This window comes from Gorilla gorilla, chromosome 6 (assembly GCF_029281585.2).
Source record: "Gorilla gorilla gorilla isolate KB3781 chromosome 6, NHGRI_mGorGor1-v2.1_pri, whole genome shotgun sequence".
Taxonomy (NCBI): Eukaryota; Metazoa; Chordata; class Mammalia; order Primates; family Hominidae; genus Gorilla; species Gorilla gorilla.
The window spans coordinates 130,106,170-130,126,280 of NC_073230.2; the positions used below are offsets into that span (position 1 = coordinate 130,106,170).

The 20,111-nt window shown below is 35.0% G+C and overlaps 1 protein-coding gene across 2 annotated transcripts in view; it reads left to right on the top strand.

Annotated features, from left to right (window-relative positions):
• CPED1 (cadherin like and PC-esterase domain containing 1) overlaps positions 1-20,111 on the top strand; it is a 312,286-nt gene that overhangs the window by 100,623 nt on the left and 191,552 nt on the right. For both annotated transcript variants that reach the window (XM_063708746.1, XM_063708747.1), the window contains 2 exons: positions 8,418-8,550; positions 10,620-10,788. In XM_063708746.1, the coding sequence (XP_063564816.1) occupies positions 8,418-8,550; positions 10,620-10,788 (302 nt within the window). The remainder of the gene's footprint in view (positions 1-8,417; positions 8,551-10,619; positions 10,789-20,111) is intronic.

Sequence of the window (20,111 nt, forward strand, 5' to 3'; positions counted from 1 at the left end):
GGTCTACATTCTTACCTCCTTTTGGGAGTCAGATATTATAAAAATCTTGATATTTTAAATATGTACTTGGTTCACATATGTTTACTTTTAAATAACATAGAAATAGAGGTAAATTAACAGGAATATTGTGTACATTTTATTATACCAAAAATACCAGGTAAAAATTGAAGGTTAAATTTGCCTGTGAAGTTGCCATTAAGTAAAAGATATATTAACACATGGTTTCATTTAAATAGGAGCCATGACCCCTAGTGTTTGTGTGTTACATTTAAATTAGAATTGACTTTCATATATATACATACATAATTTGGAATCACTGTTATAGGGTTCTAGTAAGTTATTATTCTGACTTAAATTATTTCAATGATATCTGATAGTTACTGCAGAAAATATTCCTGAGAAAAAAGTTTACTATTGATAAAGTGATAAACTACTTTTCACAGTGGGTGGGTTTAGGCTGCCATTCTATTATCATATTTGTTTCACTCTATGTGTTAATATTTTTTGGAGGTTGTGTTTTAAATTGTTATTAATGATGCTCATTAATTTATACTAAATTATCCACCTTTGGTCTTGTTGCAGTAGTCAAGCATTTTTCTTTTTTAAAAAAATGTCATTTCCCCTGGAAAATTCATGCAGAAAACCATCAAAGGAAAATTAAACTGCCATAAAGTAATAAAACAATCTTTCACGCTGGGTGGTCATTGCAGCGAAATCATAGGGCAAGAAAATTGAAGTAGTAGTCTAGACATAGCTTTTATAACCGACAAGAATGAGCAGAACTCAAGGTTCTTATGTGGTCATGGTCAAAACATAGAGCAGTCCAAGGGGAAAATTATTTCTGTAGAATTGCATGACTTTGACACTTCCACTGAAAAAGACTGCAAAGAAGAGCATTCATGGCTTGCATTTACTGAGTGCTCCATAAGCATTTGATTGAGTGGTTAGTTGGTGGAAATTTTATACAATGACTACCCCTTTAGAGCACATTGCCGTGTCATTGATCGGGCCACTTTTATGGGTCAAATTGTGTCTCCACTTCCACTGGGACACGGACTGCATTTCATTTCCTATAACAAAGCGAAAGTTACTGTTTTTCTGCCAAGAGTACTGTATAGAAATACCATACTATTCGTATTTGTGGTTTGTTGTACACTGATATGATAACATCATATGAAAGATATTCTGAAACCATAGAGAATAAAATATTATCAAAGTCACACAAGTAGTAATACAATAATGTCAGATCTTGATAAGTGAATTATGAGTTGCCTATGTTAAGGCTAGAATTCTGTACTAATATACCTTTATGTGTTTGGTGTATCCATTCTCTCAAAGATACTCTGGTCAATGCTATTTGCATAAAATAAAAGTAAAAATTTATTAAAGAATCGATGTGTTTAGGCCAGGCATGGTTCACGGCTGTAATCCTAGCACTTTGGGAGGCCAAGGAGGGCAGATCTCCTGAGGTAAGGAGTTCAAGACCAGCCTGGCCAACATGGTGAAACCCTGTCTCTATTAAAAATACAAAAATTAACCAGGCATGGTGGCAGTTGCCTATAATCCCAGCTACTCGAGAGGCTGAGACACAAGAATCGCTTGAACCCATAGGGCAGAGGTTGTAGTGAGCCGAGATCCTGCCACTGGCACTCCAGCCTGAGTGACAGAGCGAGACTCTATCTAAAAAAATAAAAAATAAAAAAAAAAGCATAGAATTGTTCAGAGTATACAGATCCCCAAATTATATTATTTAAGCTGAAGTGTAGGTCTGAAATAGTTCCTGGAGTTTTGTCTAGGTGTCATAAATCTGTTGACTACAAGCTATTTCTGTTTTAATTTGAGTTGGTTGCTTGAAAAGAAGTATGTCTGAACAAAATACAGAGGAAGAGACTTAAATACTGCAGTAACTGAAAAAAAAAATTGCAGTAACTGACTCAGTCCTAGGTTTACTCCATCCATAGAAACCTAATACAGAATTCCTTTAAAGAAGTGAAACAGAACAAGAAATGAATTCCTTTCCTGGGATACTGCAATGCAAAATTTGAGGAGGATCACTAAAAACATAGTGTGTCTTTACAGGCCATGTATAAGTAAAGATACTGTGTTTTATTTTGGTCTTGTTTTTAAGAGAGTAATGTCAAATACCAGATGTTTAAGAATGCCATAAGAGGATTCAGTGGATTCGCTTTTATCTGATAGTGAGTAGTGGTGGGAACCTCTTAGTGTTAAACTCAAAAGGAATAACATTGTAGCTACTCTTTGAAATTTCCGAAGTTAGAAACAAGATTTCTAGATTATTAAAAAATCTATATTAAACTACTATTTAATAGTAGCAACTGTGTAACACTTCTTGAGCATATAAGTCAAAGGCTGTGCAAAGCACTTTAAGGGAAATTCATATTTAATTCTGTCAGCATCCACATGAGGTAAGTTCTTAGTATTACTATTCTTATTATTCTTATTTTCCAGATAAAGAGACTGAATTTTAAAAAGTAAAGAAATTGACTCATGATTACACTTATATAGGCATCTATTAATAAACAGGAATTTGTGTTCTTAAAATAAATGTTATTTATAATATTATTTGTAAAATATTTTTGGAAAAATATTATTTAGCAACTATCTATAATGTGCTGGACAAATTAGATTATGCATCTTTATTGGTTTCCCCCACATCATCTTGGGCCCAAGTTCAGGCAATTTGGTAAAACAAATGAACCCTAGGCCTCTAAATCCTTCACTTTCTCAGCGTCCCTGTACGGAGCAGCCTTCCTTTTGGCTGTCTGCTGGTGACATTCTCTCCTATGCTTTCCCATGCTCATTGTGGGTTCCAGGGGGCTTTGCTGATATTAGGCCTCTTGGCCTTAGATAGTTAATCTATGAGCTGTGGATCCCTTCCTGGGACTGCCTTGGTGCCATTGTTGCAACCCACTCTTGTGTACGTAGTATTGTGCCAATCTAACACTACATTGTGGTAGCGAGCGAAAACCAATCCCCACCCATGTTATACACATTTCCTAGGTCTGAACAATAAGTTTGCCTTTTACAAATCCAGTGAAGTTGCTCAGCAGTTGGCTTGTTTACTCTTTTCATTTCTGTACATACATCTGGTTATTTGGGTAAGAAGAAGTGGAGTTCACTTATTAAGTATAGATTTATCTGAGATCCTATATTAAGTGCCAGGATGTGTTTGGTGCTTGGCACTAGTCATTCAGTGGAGAAAAAAAAATTAGAATCTTTGCCGTCATGGAGCTTATAGTCTAGTGAACTGAGAATACCCTTACATGCATTCAAAATAACCCTTCTCTTCTAACTTCCAATGGGTAATCAAGCTTGTAACCTTGACTCTACCTTGGGATATGTTTTCTCACCATTTTATACACTGCTTAAGAAGTGAAAGGGTGGTTGATGCTCCTCAAATAGTAGTTAGGGGGTAGGAGCTTGTTCAGCTAAAGCCTCTTCCCACGAGGCTTATTGAGCCTCACTCAAATGAAATTGGAGCCGATTGACCCTGTGGAGCACTCACAATGACCAGAACATGAGAAGTTAACAGTGGGACTGCATTTCAGCTCTGGTGCTGAGACCCTGGCCACTTATCTTCTCCATCAGGCCATTTATAGCACATATTTAAATCATAACTTTGTATCTAGGGTCACAGAGATTCAAGATTGCAAAGGACCTTAGACACCATCTACTTATTCTTTTAGTCTACTTGCTGCTAGACTTTTTCATCATCATACAAAGAGAAAACAGATTCAGAGCTGAAGATTTTTGTTCTCTTCTAGCAACTGGCACAACTTAGACTAGGCTTCTATTGTTTTCAAAGCACAAGACGAACACTCATTGAGTGATTTCAAGGTCCCCCTTTTGCCATTTCTACCCACTGACATTCTAGACACTGGAACTGTTTTTCACAGTAGTATGTTTAGTCACTCTTTCTTCCCCACCGTAGGCATCATGGTGAAGGAAAAAAATTAGGTTGAACATTATGAAATTGCTGATATTTGATCAACATTCAACAATTTTTTTTTACCTAACAAAAGGCAGTTTTATGTGGCTCAACCTATGCTATCCCTTGCTGCCACATCTAAATGCTCTTATCTGAAATCAAAGCTAATATTGCTCCCTTTTTCTGTACACACACACACACACAGTTGTTTGTTTGTTTCTCCAGGACTTGTGGCTACTGAGAAGACTAGGGCCAAAACTTGTATTTACCAAGTACTGTGTAGAGTTTGTGCTGAATATTCTCTATTTGCCCCTCAGATTCACTCTACACCCATCTCCAGGGAGCCGTCCTCCACAGACTGCATCCACAGGGCAACCTTGTCCCCTGGCGTCTAGCGAGAGATTGAGGACAGGAGGAAATAATTTGGGAATATTTGTTGCCAGGCTCCTTCCCCTCTGGACCCTGGCTTGAAAGTGGCTGTGTTCCTCTACCTGTAGCCATAGTCTTTCTTAATGGCCTTTCCTATAACAATGCTTTTGCCTGGTTCTGGAAACTTCTCCTTCCTGGGCTAAGAGTGGTAAAAGCTTCCCATTTTGTCGGCCCTGGGGAGCTCCTCTACCCCTTGTTGATTTTCCTGAACTATACCCATGTGTTTGTTAACAGTCCCTTCTTTAATAGTCTCATGGTTGGTAGTCTGTTCAGTTACTCCTTTGACTCTGCTGTCTTCTGGGGCCCTGACTGATAGAGTGATTTCCTGGCTGTGACTTCAGTTTGTGCATATATTAGTTTCTATTTGCTATATGTGAAAGTTCTGATGTTATATTTGCAGAGCTGTTATACCTGTAGGCTAAGTTCTAAGACTTATCAATGCCCTCAGGCAGGAGGAACGATTAATGTACTCATAAATGGTACTTATTTATACTTCTAATCTCAAAACTAATTGCGAATTATTAAGTAAGGCCTTTATCTTTATTGAAAATTTTAAAATAAGAAAATGCTGGCTAAATCTAATTTTCTAATATCAAAATGCAAGACAATATTCAAACATCTGTGAAATATAATTATACTTTTATTATTACTTCCCTATTAATTATTAGTTGTAAGGCAAAACATTAAATCAAATGCAATATAAATTTGGCATCTAATCTTTGCCAGTGTAAGTGTTTTTTCAGTGTTTAATATTTGACTGTGGTGTATATACTCATATGTCACATAGAAGGGAAAGAAGTAATCGAATAAAATGTTTTTAATTCATTGGAATATGATTTTGTTCTCTAACCATAGATTGGCTTAAACCTCCAAAACAAGTTCATTGTTAGAACAAATATTTCAAATATTTCCTGAGCACTTATTTGAGTGCTTATTTTAGTCAGTATAGTGTTCAGTGATATGGGAAGTTCAGAAGATTCATGGGATTTACATTCTGGATTTTAGAAGGCTTCCTAACAATGTCACAAGCCTATTAATTGTTGGTTGACAAGAACCAAAACGAAAGCCCAGGTCTCCTGTTTCTGGTTTAATCATCATTTTCATAATACTTTTTCCCCATAAGCAGGCACTCAGTATCTAGCCAACCAGATATTAAACGATATTGAAAAGCAGGCTTCATGCATCCATAACAAATTGTTCACTTTTATTCTGGGTAAACTTTACTGATCATAAAGTTACAGGCTTCAGGGCTCTCTAAAATAAGCTAAGAGTAGCCAATAAATAAAAGTACAGCACTATTCACCATATGGTATTTCACATTTTAATCTATTTTCCATTCAGTTTACATATTATGCGGGCAGTAAAGCCCTAAAGAGTCATGCCTAGGTATTCCATATTAAGTTACTTTAACATTTTTAACAAGTATATGTTAATGAACTAGGCTATTTGGAAGACTGTGTCATACAGCCTTATCACCCAAATCCCTTCCAAAAACAGAAGGTCGTTTGAGCATTGTTTGTAGGAGATTTCTAGGCTCTTTGAGTGTGTTGGTTGGGCCATGGAGAAGGGGAATGGAGTAATAAATGGATTAGACTGGACTGTTGAGAGAGCCCTTGAAGGCTATGCCAACAGATACAAGAAATAGTGCTCCAGACATACCTTTATCTGTTAAATGATAGCCTAGGACACTGAAATGTTTACACGATTATTTATAAAATTCCATAAAATGCATTTGCAGCTTTTAAAGATATAAATGAAGCTTATATCTAAGTTGTGGCTATAATCAAGTTAAATGAGAATAATTTTAGAGGGGACAGCTAATTACAGAGGTTTTTTTTCCTTTTAGAATAATAAAAAGTAACATCCAAGCCTGGAATAATATAATTGGAAGCCTAGAATTTATTGATATATGTATACGTATAAAAATAAAGGTAACGTTATTTTGCTCAGTATTCATTTCCATTATCCGATCACAGTTTCAGAGATTCATGTGGAAATCTGACATAGTCTTGGCAATTCCTGTATTGGACCCCTTCAGTTTCATGTATAGCTCCACTTGAGCTAAACCAGAAAAAAGTGACATAAAATTGTTTATTCTTTTGACATGTTTTTTGACAACTTCCTCAAAACCATTGAGATACTATCTTGGCACAAAACTTAATATGTCTAGCTTCTTTAATGTCAAGTGTGCTTGGGTTTGAAATCAATTCTGTGCTTTTTGGCAGCAAGGTAACAGGGAAATCAGAGTAAATTATACTTTTCTCATACTATACAAAAGAAGCCTCCAAATCAGCTCTTTGGAGAAACAAAACTTGTCCTAGTAATAGACTCTGAAAACATAACTCTATTTAGTAAAATTTTAATTAAGAACACGTATTTTATTACTAAAAATTGAAAGGCTTACATAAGCATTTCAACTTTTTAAAAGTTGTGATTCCCAAGAAAAGAAATTAACTTAATGGCTGTTCATTCCTCACCTCCAAAACCAAAGCCATTTGAATATTTCCTTTATTATGATGTATTAGAACTTCATTAAAAGGGAAAACTTACAAATAAGTTATCATTTTTGGAGGAAGATCACACTGTGCTAAATAATGAGATACGGGAATACATTGAGCAGCTTGACTTCTGCTGACTCTTACTTAAGAGTGTGAAGTGTTTTAAATTAGACTGTGTTAGTATTGATGAAATGTGCACAAAGGGGAAAAATAATTTAAAGGCTTTGTTCTATTTTGAGAGCTAGATAAATTATATAATTAAAAAATAAAGCGCCGTGACCTGGGATTAAGAAAACAACTTCTAAATACTGTTGGAGAGAGTGGAAATTGGAGCAACCATTTTGGGAGGCGATCTGGTCATGTCTAACAAATTTGCAGTGCGTTTACCATTGACCTGACAATTACACATACCAATACAAATCCGCCACTAGACAAACTTGTAAAAGTACACCAAAATAGATGTATAAGAGTATTCATTGCAGAACTTTTGAAATAGCAAAAGAAAAACATTACAAAAATAATGTAAATACACAACAATAAAGAATGGCTAAATCAAATGTATATTTATTTAATGACGCACCCTAAGCTATTAAGAGGTATGTATGAAATAACTCTGAATATGCTGATATGGAAAGGATGCCAGGATGGATTAGTAGGTATAAATAAGCCAGACATATATTATTATGACACCTCTTTGGGATAATTAAAAAAACAAACAGAAATACCTACATATATAGGTTCATGTAGATACATTGATATTTATATTAATTACATCAACTTTTATATTGAAGAAATATATGCATCTGACCCAATGTGCTTATTCAGATCTTACAAGTTAATATGTAAGCATTGGTTTTTGGTGGGAAGAGGTTCTAGATAGAAGTGAATTGGAGGATGCTTTTTCTGCTCATTTGATTGCTTTCTGTAATATTTGATTTTTGTAATCATGTGTATGCAATAACTTTATTTTTAAGCATGTCAATATGAGTGTTCTTAAGTAAACCATTATTATTGTTCTTTATTTTTATATATCTTAAAATCCAATAATTAATATTTTATAAGACAATAAAGCCCTGTTGTTGAGATTCCCAAGGTCACGAAGCATAACAAAGTTTAGTATATCAGCATTGTATTGTCAGGAAATCAGCTCAAGTTTTCTATGTAATATTCTCATGACAAACAAAAGTCTGCTCTTGCAGCCACCACCCCCTCATTGAGAATGCATCCCTTAGCTTTGTAGGATAGATCAGCTTGATGTTGGACAGTTAGAGACATTGTATCTACCTCCCCTTCTGAGCAAGAAAATGAAATCAATTATTACAATTGTTTTCCTCCTCTGTAGTAAGAGAACATATGGCAAACAAAGGCCTCTCTAAATATGCATTCATACTTAGTGGATCCATTTTTGATTCAGAATGGGGAGAAAAATGGTTGCATATTTCTCATGTACCCTGCAGTTTAATACAGCATACTCTATTTTCAAAGCAGTTCCAGAAAGAAACAATAAAATGACTGTCTTCTGCTCTCTTGAATCTTTTCAGAACTGCAACTTCCAGTGAGTCCCTCTGTGTGTCTGGATCAGGGAATGCAATTAAAGCCGAGTACTTCGAGTCACCTTTTAAAAACAGTGAAGCCACGTGTGTGGAAACCAGGGGACTGGAGACGTGAACAGCTGTAAGCTAATCATTTTGAATTGTTATAACCAGCATGCATTGTAGGAGACAGCTAACAAGAGAAAAGCACAGAACAGATATGGGGGGTTCACATGTGTGAATTATTAGTTTCTCTTACATAAATTTTCAGCTATCCTTTTTAAATAAAGAATGCCATCATTGACTTTCTCCTAGATTAATTCAAACCTGTCCTGCCAGAAAATAAACATTTGGGTAAATTGGACTCTTATCTAATAAGTTACATTAAAGGAAATTGAATTTAAAACCTTGACAATGCAAAACTATAAAATTTTAACTTCCATTTTATACTCAAATTACTTTGCCTTAGACTATGAATATGGCTGGATGCATTTTTTTTCTGCTTTTTTTTTATGGCTCTTAGCATCTAAGAAAGCATCTGCTGTGTATCAAGTTATCCAAGTTTTCTCCAGGGAAAGGATTTTATAATGTAGATAAATTATAGTTAAAAATTAAGAGGTTTTAATTATCTTATCCAAGACACAAATAAGTTTGCCTCATCTAATTTTATAATTATTAAGTAGTATTTAAACAGTTAATAGTATTTATTGAAGAAGCATATGCATCTTGTGCCAACCTAGAATTTTAAAGTTTAAAGTAGGCCAGGTGCAGTGGCTCATGCCTGGGATCCCAGTGCTTTGGGAGGTCAAGGCAGGAGGATTATTTAAGCTCAGTAGTTCGAGACCAGCCTGAGCAACATAGTGAGAATCCATCTATACAAAAAATAGAAAAATTAGCCAGGCACAGTGGTGCATGCCTGTGGTCTCAGCTACTCAGGAGGCTGAGGCAGGAGAACCAACTGAGCCCTCGAAGTGGAGGCTGCAGTGAGCTGTGATTGCACCACTTCACTCCAGCCTGAGTGACAGCAAGACCTTGTCTCAAATATATATATATATATGTATATATATATATATGTGTGTATATATATGTATATACATATATGTGTGTGTATATATATATATATATATATATAAAAGCACAGTCCTTTCATTGATCAAACTTAGATATTTAACATTTAGAAATATGATGTAGAAAAGCAAATAGTTATACATTTTGGTATCATTTATGATGAAAGCATATTTGTTTCATTACAAAATATTAAACTGGTGTTACTTTTCCTTAGTAGCCTGAGGTGTTTTTTTTAATTTTTTTAATTTTTTAATATTTCATCCCTTAAGTTAACTCTTCATTATCTGGGAGTTAGGGACATTAGGTAAGATTGAACTAGTGGGGAAAGTATTTTCGCATATTCTTGGTGACCTGTCCACTATTTAAAAACTTAACATGTTTTTCTAGAGAAGAAAAAATAGAGCAAAGGTAGGCAGAGGTAGAAGCTTTTAGAAAGTTTCACCCAAACTGTAATTTATATCACTTTTGTTGCAATGGTACCATGCATCTGAGGTCACGGGTACTGTAACTAATTTACATATTTATTTTTTAAATTCAACTTTATTCTACATACTACCTTTCCACCTTTTTATTTAATTAAATTAATTAATTTATTTATTTGAGACAAAGTCTCGCTCTGTTGCCCAAGCTGAAGTGCAATGATGCACTCTCAGCTCAGTGCAACCTCCGCCTCCCAGGTTCAAGTGATTCTCCTGCCTCAGCCTCCCAAGTAGCTGGGACTACAGGCCCATGCCACCATGCCCAGCTAATTTTTGTATTTTTAGTAGAGACAGGGTTTCACTCTGTTGGCCAGCTTGGTCTCCAACTCCTGAGCTCATGATCTGCCTGTCTTGGCCTCCCAAAGTGCTGGGATTATAGGCATAAGCCACTACACTCAGCCACCTTTTTTACTTTTTAAAAATACTTTGATTAAATCTGCCAGAGTGGGGAACTATTACGAATTTGACTCCTTCTCGCTGTACCTCTCCACCACCTGGTGGTGATGCTAATAAGCAACTGAAATTGTTCAAGGAAACCCACACACGGAGAGCTGGCGTCCTACAAAGGATAGAAGCAGTTTACAAAGCTTGTAGGTAATTTACAAATTATGTACTCAACCCTACATTATGGAGCGCTAACTATGTTGTTTTATTTTTTTTTTAGGAATGAAACGACAGTCCTTGCTCCACATGAAACAATCTTTCGAGCCGAAGATCTATCTGTGATTCTTAAAGCGTATGTGTTGGTGACGTCCTTAACCCCTTTGCGTGCATTCATTCATTCAACTGGCACAGTTTGGAATCCACCAAAGAAAAAACGCTTCACTGTCAAGGTAAGCTCTCGGTTGAAGCTATTATTTCACGTAAGTACACTGAAGTAAAGTAAAGTGAGTTGGGCTGCCATTTTCCCACCTTTATGGTTATCAAATCCCATTGAACAAAGATCACATCTTTTTTATTGCCGCAAGAAAAGATTTTCACTTAATAGGTGCAGGTTTAAAAATGAACTGGAAGCAGCTTAATTCACTAGGGATCACAAAGGCTACATTCTTTTTTCTCAATTCATCATGATAGTTCAATTCTTTGATCTACTTATTACAGAGTTAGTTCACAGCTATACTTTTTCTTAATTTTTCACTTATTCAAGAAAAATATAGTCAAGGCAAAAAATGAAAATACAATTTTGCCTTTGTGCTTTTTGCTTCACCCTTAGGAAGCATAATGCTAGTTCATCACACCAGTCAATATGGAATATTTGCTGAGTGAAAAATAAAGCTCTCAAGTGTGCCTAATATAGCAAGCTATGACATAAAGGATAATAGGGAAGATTTCAGGGAAGAACTCAATAATAATCCCAAAAAGTTTAGTTAGTTATAAAAGGTAGCTCAGGTCAACTTGGCTGAAAATGAGATCTAGTGACAATATGTTTGATAAATTGTAAAGAAATTTTGATTTTACAGTATTGTTCTGCATACCAAAAAGAGGAAATAGAAACTGAAAGAATGCATAGGGTCTCTCATAGTTTGAACAGATTAGAAAATGACTGAACTTGATTTTTTTCAGAATTTACCTTCATAAACTGAATTTTGAATTTTGGAAAATCTTCCACCTCAAGAAGAAGGCATGAGCAAATTTTAGAATTTGTTTCTGCCATCTTATTTTTTTATTTAGTATGCTTTCTTTTTCTCCTCTTAAACTTTGCTTTTTCACTGAAAAGCTTACATATTCTTCTGTAAGTTTAAAAGTTGTACATTCTTTACCTATATAACATACAGTGGTCACTGTTAATTTAAAACATGCACTCATGTTTATGTTTTCCTATGATTTCTTAGACTTTTCAGTATCTCTATCTGCTTCCCAACCTTGCTTTCTCAAGACTCTTTCGGTCTCTGTACCACATCCCCAAATCCCATTATCACAATGTAGATTTTTAGTGTTAGTTGAAATAATCACTTGTTCCCTTTTTTGGTCTTTTTTCCCTCAAAAACAAAACAAAACTTTATCAAGACACTTACCATCCTTACTTCCCCACATTGTTTACAATGCCCTCCTGGATTTATTTCTTTTATTATTTGAGTGTTTTCAATTTGAGTCTGATGTCTTTAATCTTTAATTCTAAAAATTTGTTTTCATGATTTCTTGAAATATTTTTGCTCACTGTTTTTATTCTTCCTTCTTCTGTTGACCAGATTTGATCCTTCCATTTCTATTTATATTATTTGGCTTTTCTTATCTGCTTTCTGGAAGCATTTCTGTTTTCTGAGACAGTTCTTCAATCTTATCTTTTGAATCGTACAATCTGTGTCCGTTTTTGCATTGCTATAAAGGAACACGTGAGTCTGGGAAATGTATAAAGAAAAATGTTTATTTAGTTCATGGTTCTGCAGGCTGTACAAGCATGGAACCAGCATCTGCTTGGTTTCTGGTGAGGCCTCAAGAAGCTTCCACTGATGGTGGAAGGCAAAGTGGGAGCAGGCATGTCACATAGTGAGAGAGGGAGCAAGAGAGATGCCAGGCTCTTAAACCAACCTCTCCTGTGAACTAATAGAGGGAGAACTCACCACAGGGAAGGCACCAAGCCATTCATGAGTGATCCACACCTACAACCCAAATACCTCCCAGCAGGCCCCACCTCCAACATTGGGGCTCATATTTCAACATGAGATTTGGAGGGGGCAAATATCCAAATTATATCAAAATCCTTCTTACGCTACAGCTTTGCTGCTGTCTCATCCGTTGTTTCTTGTATTTCAGTTATTTATTTAATGCTGCATGTATAACTTAAATGCTCATGCCCCTTCACTTAAAAACTATGTATATTTTTATTTACTTCTGATATTTGTTACCGTATTTCCTCTTTGTTCTTTTTAATGACTTCTTTTTCACATTTTATTTTGCTACTATCTTCCATTATTTCCTTGAGTATATTGCTGGCATGCTTATTTTAAATTCCTCATCTATCAGTTTTGGTAGCATGATATATATTGTTCAGTTTGTTGCCTTTCTTTTGAAGTAGCTGTATTTTTTGTGCATTCTCTATTTTGTCCTTTGAGCTTAAGTCCTCCTGCAGACATTATTTATTCCAGCTAGTATGATGTTTGGGGAAGGTCAGTCCTTTCAGGTGAATCCAAGGAGAAGGGACAGAATGTGCTCCAAACATGAAGAAACCACTTTTGGTCACTTCCCTTTGTAGCCAGGTAACTTCCCTGGTCAGAATTTCACCCCCTAAACTCTCTTAGGCATAAAAGCACAGGGAGGAAGCACATCTTCCTCCGTTATATGTCATCAAGGCTGAAGGTTGACAGACAGTAGGGTGGAGGAGTGAATGCCACATGTGACCAGTAACTCCATACAGTTTTTCCTCCTTTCTCCCAAGAAATTTAGCAATCTGAATCCTGGGCCTGGGCTTAGCATCCTTAACAAGGAAGGAACAACCAATAATTGCCCTAGAGGAAGACAGGGGAGAGTTAGGAGGAAAACGAAAATATTTTCCTTCAGCCTGTCCTCTCAAATAGCCTCTAACAACTCCCCTCCCCCAACTCCACTTATCCCTGACCGTGGCTACCACTGGTCAGACCAGTTCACAATAGCTCTAGACTCCCTTTCAAAGAGGTGTTTGTTATTTTTCTTTGTTATCAAATTCTTGCTTCATTCTCATTTCACCTGGGCTAGTGAATCATCTTAACAGGAAACTGAAGCTCTTAGGTATTTTAAATAATTTTTAAACTATTTTTCCTCTTTGTATGTAAGTGCCGCTCCCCCTACCCTGATACAAATAACAGGCTAATTTTAATGATAGTTTTTATTTATGTATTTCCTGAAAATAAATGAAAAAAGAAATCTCCTTGTGATCTGGTTTTCTTTAGATTTTCATGCTTCATTCACTATCTCCTTTCTTATTCATATTTTTGTCTTTTCTGTGAGACAGATGCAAGCTGCGGTTGTAGCATAGGAAAGCATGCAGTTCTTGTCATTTTCATCCTCTCCTTGGGATTTATCTTTTCAAGATCTTGCCTGATTATTCTGGACAATACTGTTATCTCCTCAGAGGGAGGTAGTGCAGCTTCCTGGGTCAATGTGGAGAAAGTGATTGTTTCCTTACTAGTTCAAAGTTACGCTTGATGATACAGATAAGTTTCAGAAAACAAGAGGATATTTATTTACCCTTCAACTGATGTACTTGTTATTTCAGTTAAAACAAATAGATTATAACTCATCTGTTAAATTACTTAACCATCCTCAGAAATACTGCTTTCTACTGGTATTTTTAGATGTGAAAAAATACACGAAACTTCTCACTGCTAATGTGGAGGACAAAACCAAACCCACTTTAAAAACTACCCACGCTATACCAGCATGTTATTAAACACTGTCCTTAAATTCCACAAAACATAATTTTGTGTGTGTGTGTGTATGTGCACATGTGTGTGTACTGAGTACTGAATTCAAAGCCCAAATGACTTAGTTAAATCAGTAGTGATTTATGTACTGTGTGATGAGGCAAGCCCACTAAACTAGTTATCAGTGAACATTTATAGAACATTCTGGCAGCTAAAGAAGGTATGAAGGCAATAACAGATATAACTATGAGCTCATTTATTTCCAATTAGGTCTTCTGCTGAGATACTTTATCTGTTAAAGCTTTGGAGAGAGTAAAAAAAAATCAAGAAATGCAAATTTGAGGAATAATGGAAAATAGAAGCTTTGTAAACTGTTTTTAATGCCCTTCTACATAATAAAATATTTAAAAATTTTAGTGTTGGATGTTTCCCAAGGATGTTCAAACCTAAAATCAGAGGAAGTTGTGAAAGGGAAAAATTCGCAAATGTAATATTTGCTTACTATACCATTTGATCTGATTTTAAATCAACTCTATTTGTTGCTGTTAAGACAATATCATTTACTTGATGAGTATAATAAATCTAATTTTAAGAAATATTTTATTTTAAAATGTCTTCCCTTAAAAAGCTCTTGACTTAATTATAAAACTTCAGTTTGTATCTATAAATTCACGAGTAAAACTCTTTCACAAATATTCTAACTATAACTTTTGGTTAAATGCGTCTATGTCTGTCTTAAAACACAGGTCATAAAGATTAACTGCAAGAAATGTCATAAATTTAAATTTGGTTCTTAGAGCAAAAAGTCACAAGTCATCCCTTCATCCGTTGTAAATCACAAAATAAGTTACCCAACAGAGAGGCAACTGTAATATCTGTAACTTTTTATGATGTCTGAAGATTCTTTGTGCTTCTGACCATAGTTGACTATTTTTATGAAAATGTATTGCTGAAGAGATTTGTGACTTCTGGCAGAAAAGCTTGTCCAAAGCCTTATTTTGTCCAGTCAAGACATAAATTAATTCATTGTTTGATCAGCCATCCCATATTTGAAGATGTTAGATTTGTTGCTATTCCATATTTGACATCAGATATAAAGTTATATGAAGATGATTCCTTGCATATAATCAGCTCCCTATAAATGTCTCTTCGATTGAATTGAATCAAAGGTCATTAAAAAAATTTTAACTGCATGAAGAAATTGCCTGAGTCTACTTTATCCCTAACTGCTATAAGCCAGCCACTCTACTTTGCAATGATATATACATGATACAGGTAAATATTATACAAATGATCATTTGTTTTCCAGTAAATGCAATAGACAGATGTCATAATCTGAATTTCTGGATAAGGGCCACTTTGATAGAGATAGGGAAATCTGGGATACCGTAGCCTTTTTTCAAGTCAGATTTGTAAGTTCTAAATCACCAGCTCTCTACCACTGCTGCACTGGCCTTCAGGGGACCATTCTTCCATCTCCAGTGCTTGCAGTTCCCTCTCACATCAATACAATCAGCAAATGTGCGCAGAGGGCAGAGGAGAACTGTGGCAAAGAGAGGAATGGTGTTATGTACAAGATTCCTTTTAAAAAGATGCATATATCCCTTATTCATTTTGGAAATATGACACAGTTGCAGGGATGAAGTTAGCCTCATTTGTCGTCAATATTTATGCACTGCCTTTGATAATGTTGGGTGAGATCGCTTATATATTCCCAAGGTAAAAATGAGTAATGTCTTTGGAAGAAGGTATAAAGTGACAGTATGGTTTTTCAAATTTAGGAAGTGTTCTTCTCCTGATCTTCATTTTATGTCCAAAACTGCAGGCTATGAAGCAGACCTTGTAAAAGGCTTTTGACTGAGCATCTGGCCCTTCGCTAGGCCCGGGAGATTTATGTCAGCTGTAGAAAGAATGCGAATAAAAGTCTTCTCCTGAGAGTTTGTAAAAAGAGTTGATGTATTACTTAACCTACTTTTGCTTGAATTAAATTTTAAAATTGCATCAGGGTGTTCATTTTAAAGTATGATTTTATATAAATAGAAATTATAAATAACTAGCATGTAATTGAATAAACTTGTGACCAAAGCTGACTTACTTTAAAAACTTTTATAATAACTGCAAAGTAATCAGCCCACATTGATGTTAGATTGCACTAATACTCTTTATAGCAACTTTGTGTCTTTTTAAAAAGCAATTCATTCACTCATTCATTCATTCCTTCATTCCCAACTTGGTTCTGTTAAAAGATTTGTCAAGTCATTTTGTACATTCGTTAATTCTGAAGGCTGAACTTGGATGATTATCCTAAATGTAAAGAAAACTATTCATTAATGATGATCATCTTTATCTGGCCAAAATGATAACTTAAGCAGATGACTCTAAGCCTCAAAAAGGCAAGCAATGTGTTTGCATTTCCAGAGCCTCACAGAGTTCCTGGCGCATGGCAGATGCTCAAAAATGTTTATCAGTGAATCGTTGTCTATCATCCTTATTTTAATTAAACGTACCTCATTAATAATAACTTATTAGAAACTGCCATTTGGGGAAAATATGATTTAAGAGCAGGTTCTACAACAGAAGATAGTATTATGGATTTACATATTCCATCATTGTTAATTCAGGCATATTTTCTCTTCTGAACTAGGGTAATGAACGCATAGACATATGCAAATATAATTAACTAAAATAATGCTTTATATAGGTAGATGCTATATAATGCTTTATATAGGTATACACATATATGTGTATATATGCCTACATATATATATAATGTATTATGACAGTGTAAAGGTAAAACCTAACACTAATGAATAAATTTGCTATTTATTATTGCCTTTAATACTAGAAAATCAGTAGGCAAGTGTTAATTATATATCCAGAAAAATGGAGGTAAGCTAATACTCAGGGATTTCAGTGTGAAATCAGGTGAGGTAAGTTCATTCCTTCTTCCCTCCTTCTGGATGCTTGAAAGATGGAAAAGTTCCTCAATAGTACTTTGGAGGATAGAATGTATGTTTCCCTTCTCAGCTCCTCCCCTTCACCTGTCCTGTTCACAGCCTGCTTCTCCCTGGAGCCATCAAGGGAAGGTATATGCTGGGATGAGGTTGGGACCCATTTATGGACTTGAAAAGAGCAAGTGTTGTTTCTCTGAACTGGATCCTGGAAGTGTATTGCCCGTGAACTTCACAGAAGCTCTTAAAAATTAATCTCTGCGGGCTCTTCCTCTTTCTGCCGTTGCCCAGCACAGTAATGTCACTCTGATTTCTGTTACACCTTGCCGATCACAAGTTTATAAAATAAACAAGTGTTTAGAGTAAAAACCAAGCCTGGGAAAAGAGGTCTAGTGTAAGCAATCTTTCAAAGCACTTTAAGCGTCCATAGAGAGCAGCACCATCTTAATTTTTTAGTTTCTTATTATTTCTTTAATAGATGAGCCAGCTAAGCCATAAAGATGTTCGAAGACAGAACAGCTGTATTCCCTTTCTTCACTACCCTCATGCAAGAAAGGATTGTTAAGATGGATCTTTGGGAAATGGACCATGAATTAAGGCAAAACTCCCTGCAATCTTCCTAAATGTTTTCATTTCTGTACAGACACCTAGAGAGTTATTGAATTTAATTTTATAAATCTTTATCCCTAAGACTTTAACAACAAGGCTTAACTTTTTCATCACTGTGGTAATGTTAAATATCTTCTGATGACAGGAAAATATATTGGAAGGAAAAAATCACATAAAGTCAGCAAACAGGAGAACAAAAACCAAGAGGAAAAATCTACTTGCCTAAATCTTTTTGAAATCCTTAAAAGAAGAGAGTTTGCTTATTCTTTATTTATGTAGGAAACAAATCTTCAGTGCCTGGCATAGTACCTAATATTCAGCAGATTCAGGGAGAGAGAAATGAATTAGAATAGAGACTCCACTCATCAAATTGCTGAAAAGAATAATTAGTAATAAAAATAACTCCTTTACAAAGTGGTATGTGGGTGCAAAGTAATAACAGTGAAAATAATGGCAGTAATTGTCTCCAAAAATTAATTGCTTTAATGCTTAAGTTTATTACAGAATATGTACTCAGTGGGGAAGTTAAATGATTTTTACACTTTTACTTTGGGTATAGAAAAAAAGTAAGTTTTTACCAGTACGTTTTGAAACTTATTAAATGTATATCATTTTTGAGATTTTTATTAACAATATCCTTTATTCCTTGAGATCTGTCTCAAAGGCTGACAAATTCTAAATATAAAATATCCTCAAATGTGCCAACTAGGTAAAACTGATTTGTCTGCTGAAGGAAGACAGGCTTTTGCTCCCTTCAGGAGAAAATCTGACTTGCATTTGTCTTATGTGATTTATTCATTGTAAGTTTAAAATGAAATACAGCCTTTTTCCTTCCATATATTAAAATGTGGTTTCAAATTTAGAAGAAACAGCAATCTTTTTTCACTAACGAAGCCTACATAGCTGTGAGATGGAGCAAAACAATTACTGTATTGCCCCCAAGTGGTCTTTTTTGCTATTGTGCAAATAGTCTGAGCTGTCCAATGGCAAGAAGAAAAAAGGCAAAAATGCTTAGCAAAGCATGGAACATTTTTCCCCCATTGGATTAAACATATTTATTTTAAAAAAGTTATTTTATAACCCATACTTACAGTAAGAAAGCTATGCTTTTAAGTAGATTGTGAATGATGATAATTCCTCACTACAATTTAAATTACCTAGGCCACACAATTATTTGGAATGATTTCAGCATTTGCCAGCCACTGGACATTGTTTTTTCACTTAAGAACACTTTGTAAAATTTAATATGCAGTGCTATTAAAGAATGGTATCCCTCAGATGACTATATGTTAAGAAAATTCATTCTTCCAGCTCAAATTCATATCATAAAATATAATAATCTTAATTTTTTTCTATGGAAAAGTTAAGCCTATTAGTCATAAACTTGTGAGTATATATTTAAGTGAAGAAATGTACATTTTTTAATGTTTTTTTTATATAAGGAAATTCAATGATATTTTCTAGAGCTCTTTCTCCTCAAGGTATTTACTTGAGAGTGGTATAAATATGCAAAGTACACAAATATAGGATACTTTTATGGAATATGGAATATTGACTTAGAAGAAATGACTTATAAACATGCTATACTGTCTTATGTGTAGATCATACAAAATATGTCAGGGATGTTGGACTGATTTCCATAAAACTCTAGTCTAAGCCAGTCACCACAAGCTCAAAAACACCACTCTGTCCCATTGCCCAAAAATTAAGACCTAAACTTTTTTCCTTGGAAAAACAACAACAACAAAAAAGATTTTGCAACACTTAGTTTTAAACTTACTACACAATACCAGTTTTAAAATTACTATACAGTTAGAGCTGGCATTTTATAGTTAACATGTAAGACTGCACTACTGTACCCATGAATCTTTTGTGTTACTTCTATTGGATTACAACCTGAGCCTCAAATCTGCTGTTAACTGGAATTCCTTTAAATTATCTAAATGACCTGATATTATGATATAGAACTGAAAATTTGTGTTTTATTTCTCTGAGTGCTACTGAGGCAGCAGAAATGGATTCTCTCCCAGGACTCTTCAGATATATTTTGTATTCTCTACCTTCTGCAACATAAAGATGTATTTCATTGCTTTTGTTAGATCTCTATGGAGCGTCTGCCTATAGGGCGGTCATTCTCTCATTGCCTCACTGACTGACACAGAGCATTCCTATACACATCACTCTGTCTTCTTTGTCTCAAAACAATTTGTCCTTTCACTCCCTATTCCTAGCCTGTAAAAGCAGTTCTTAGAAGCT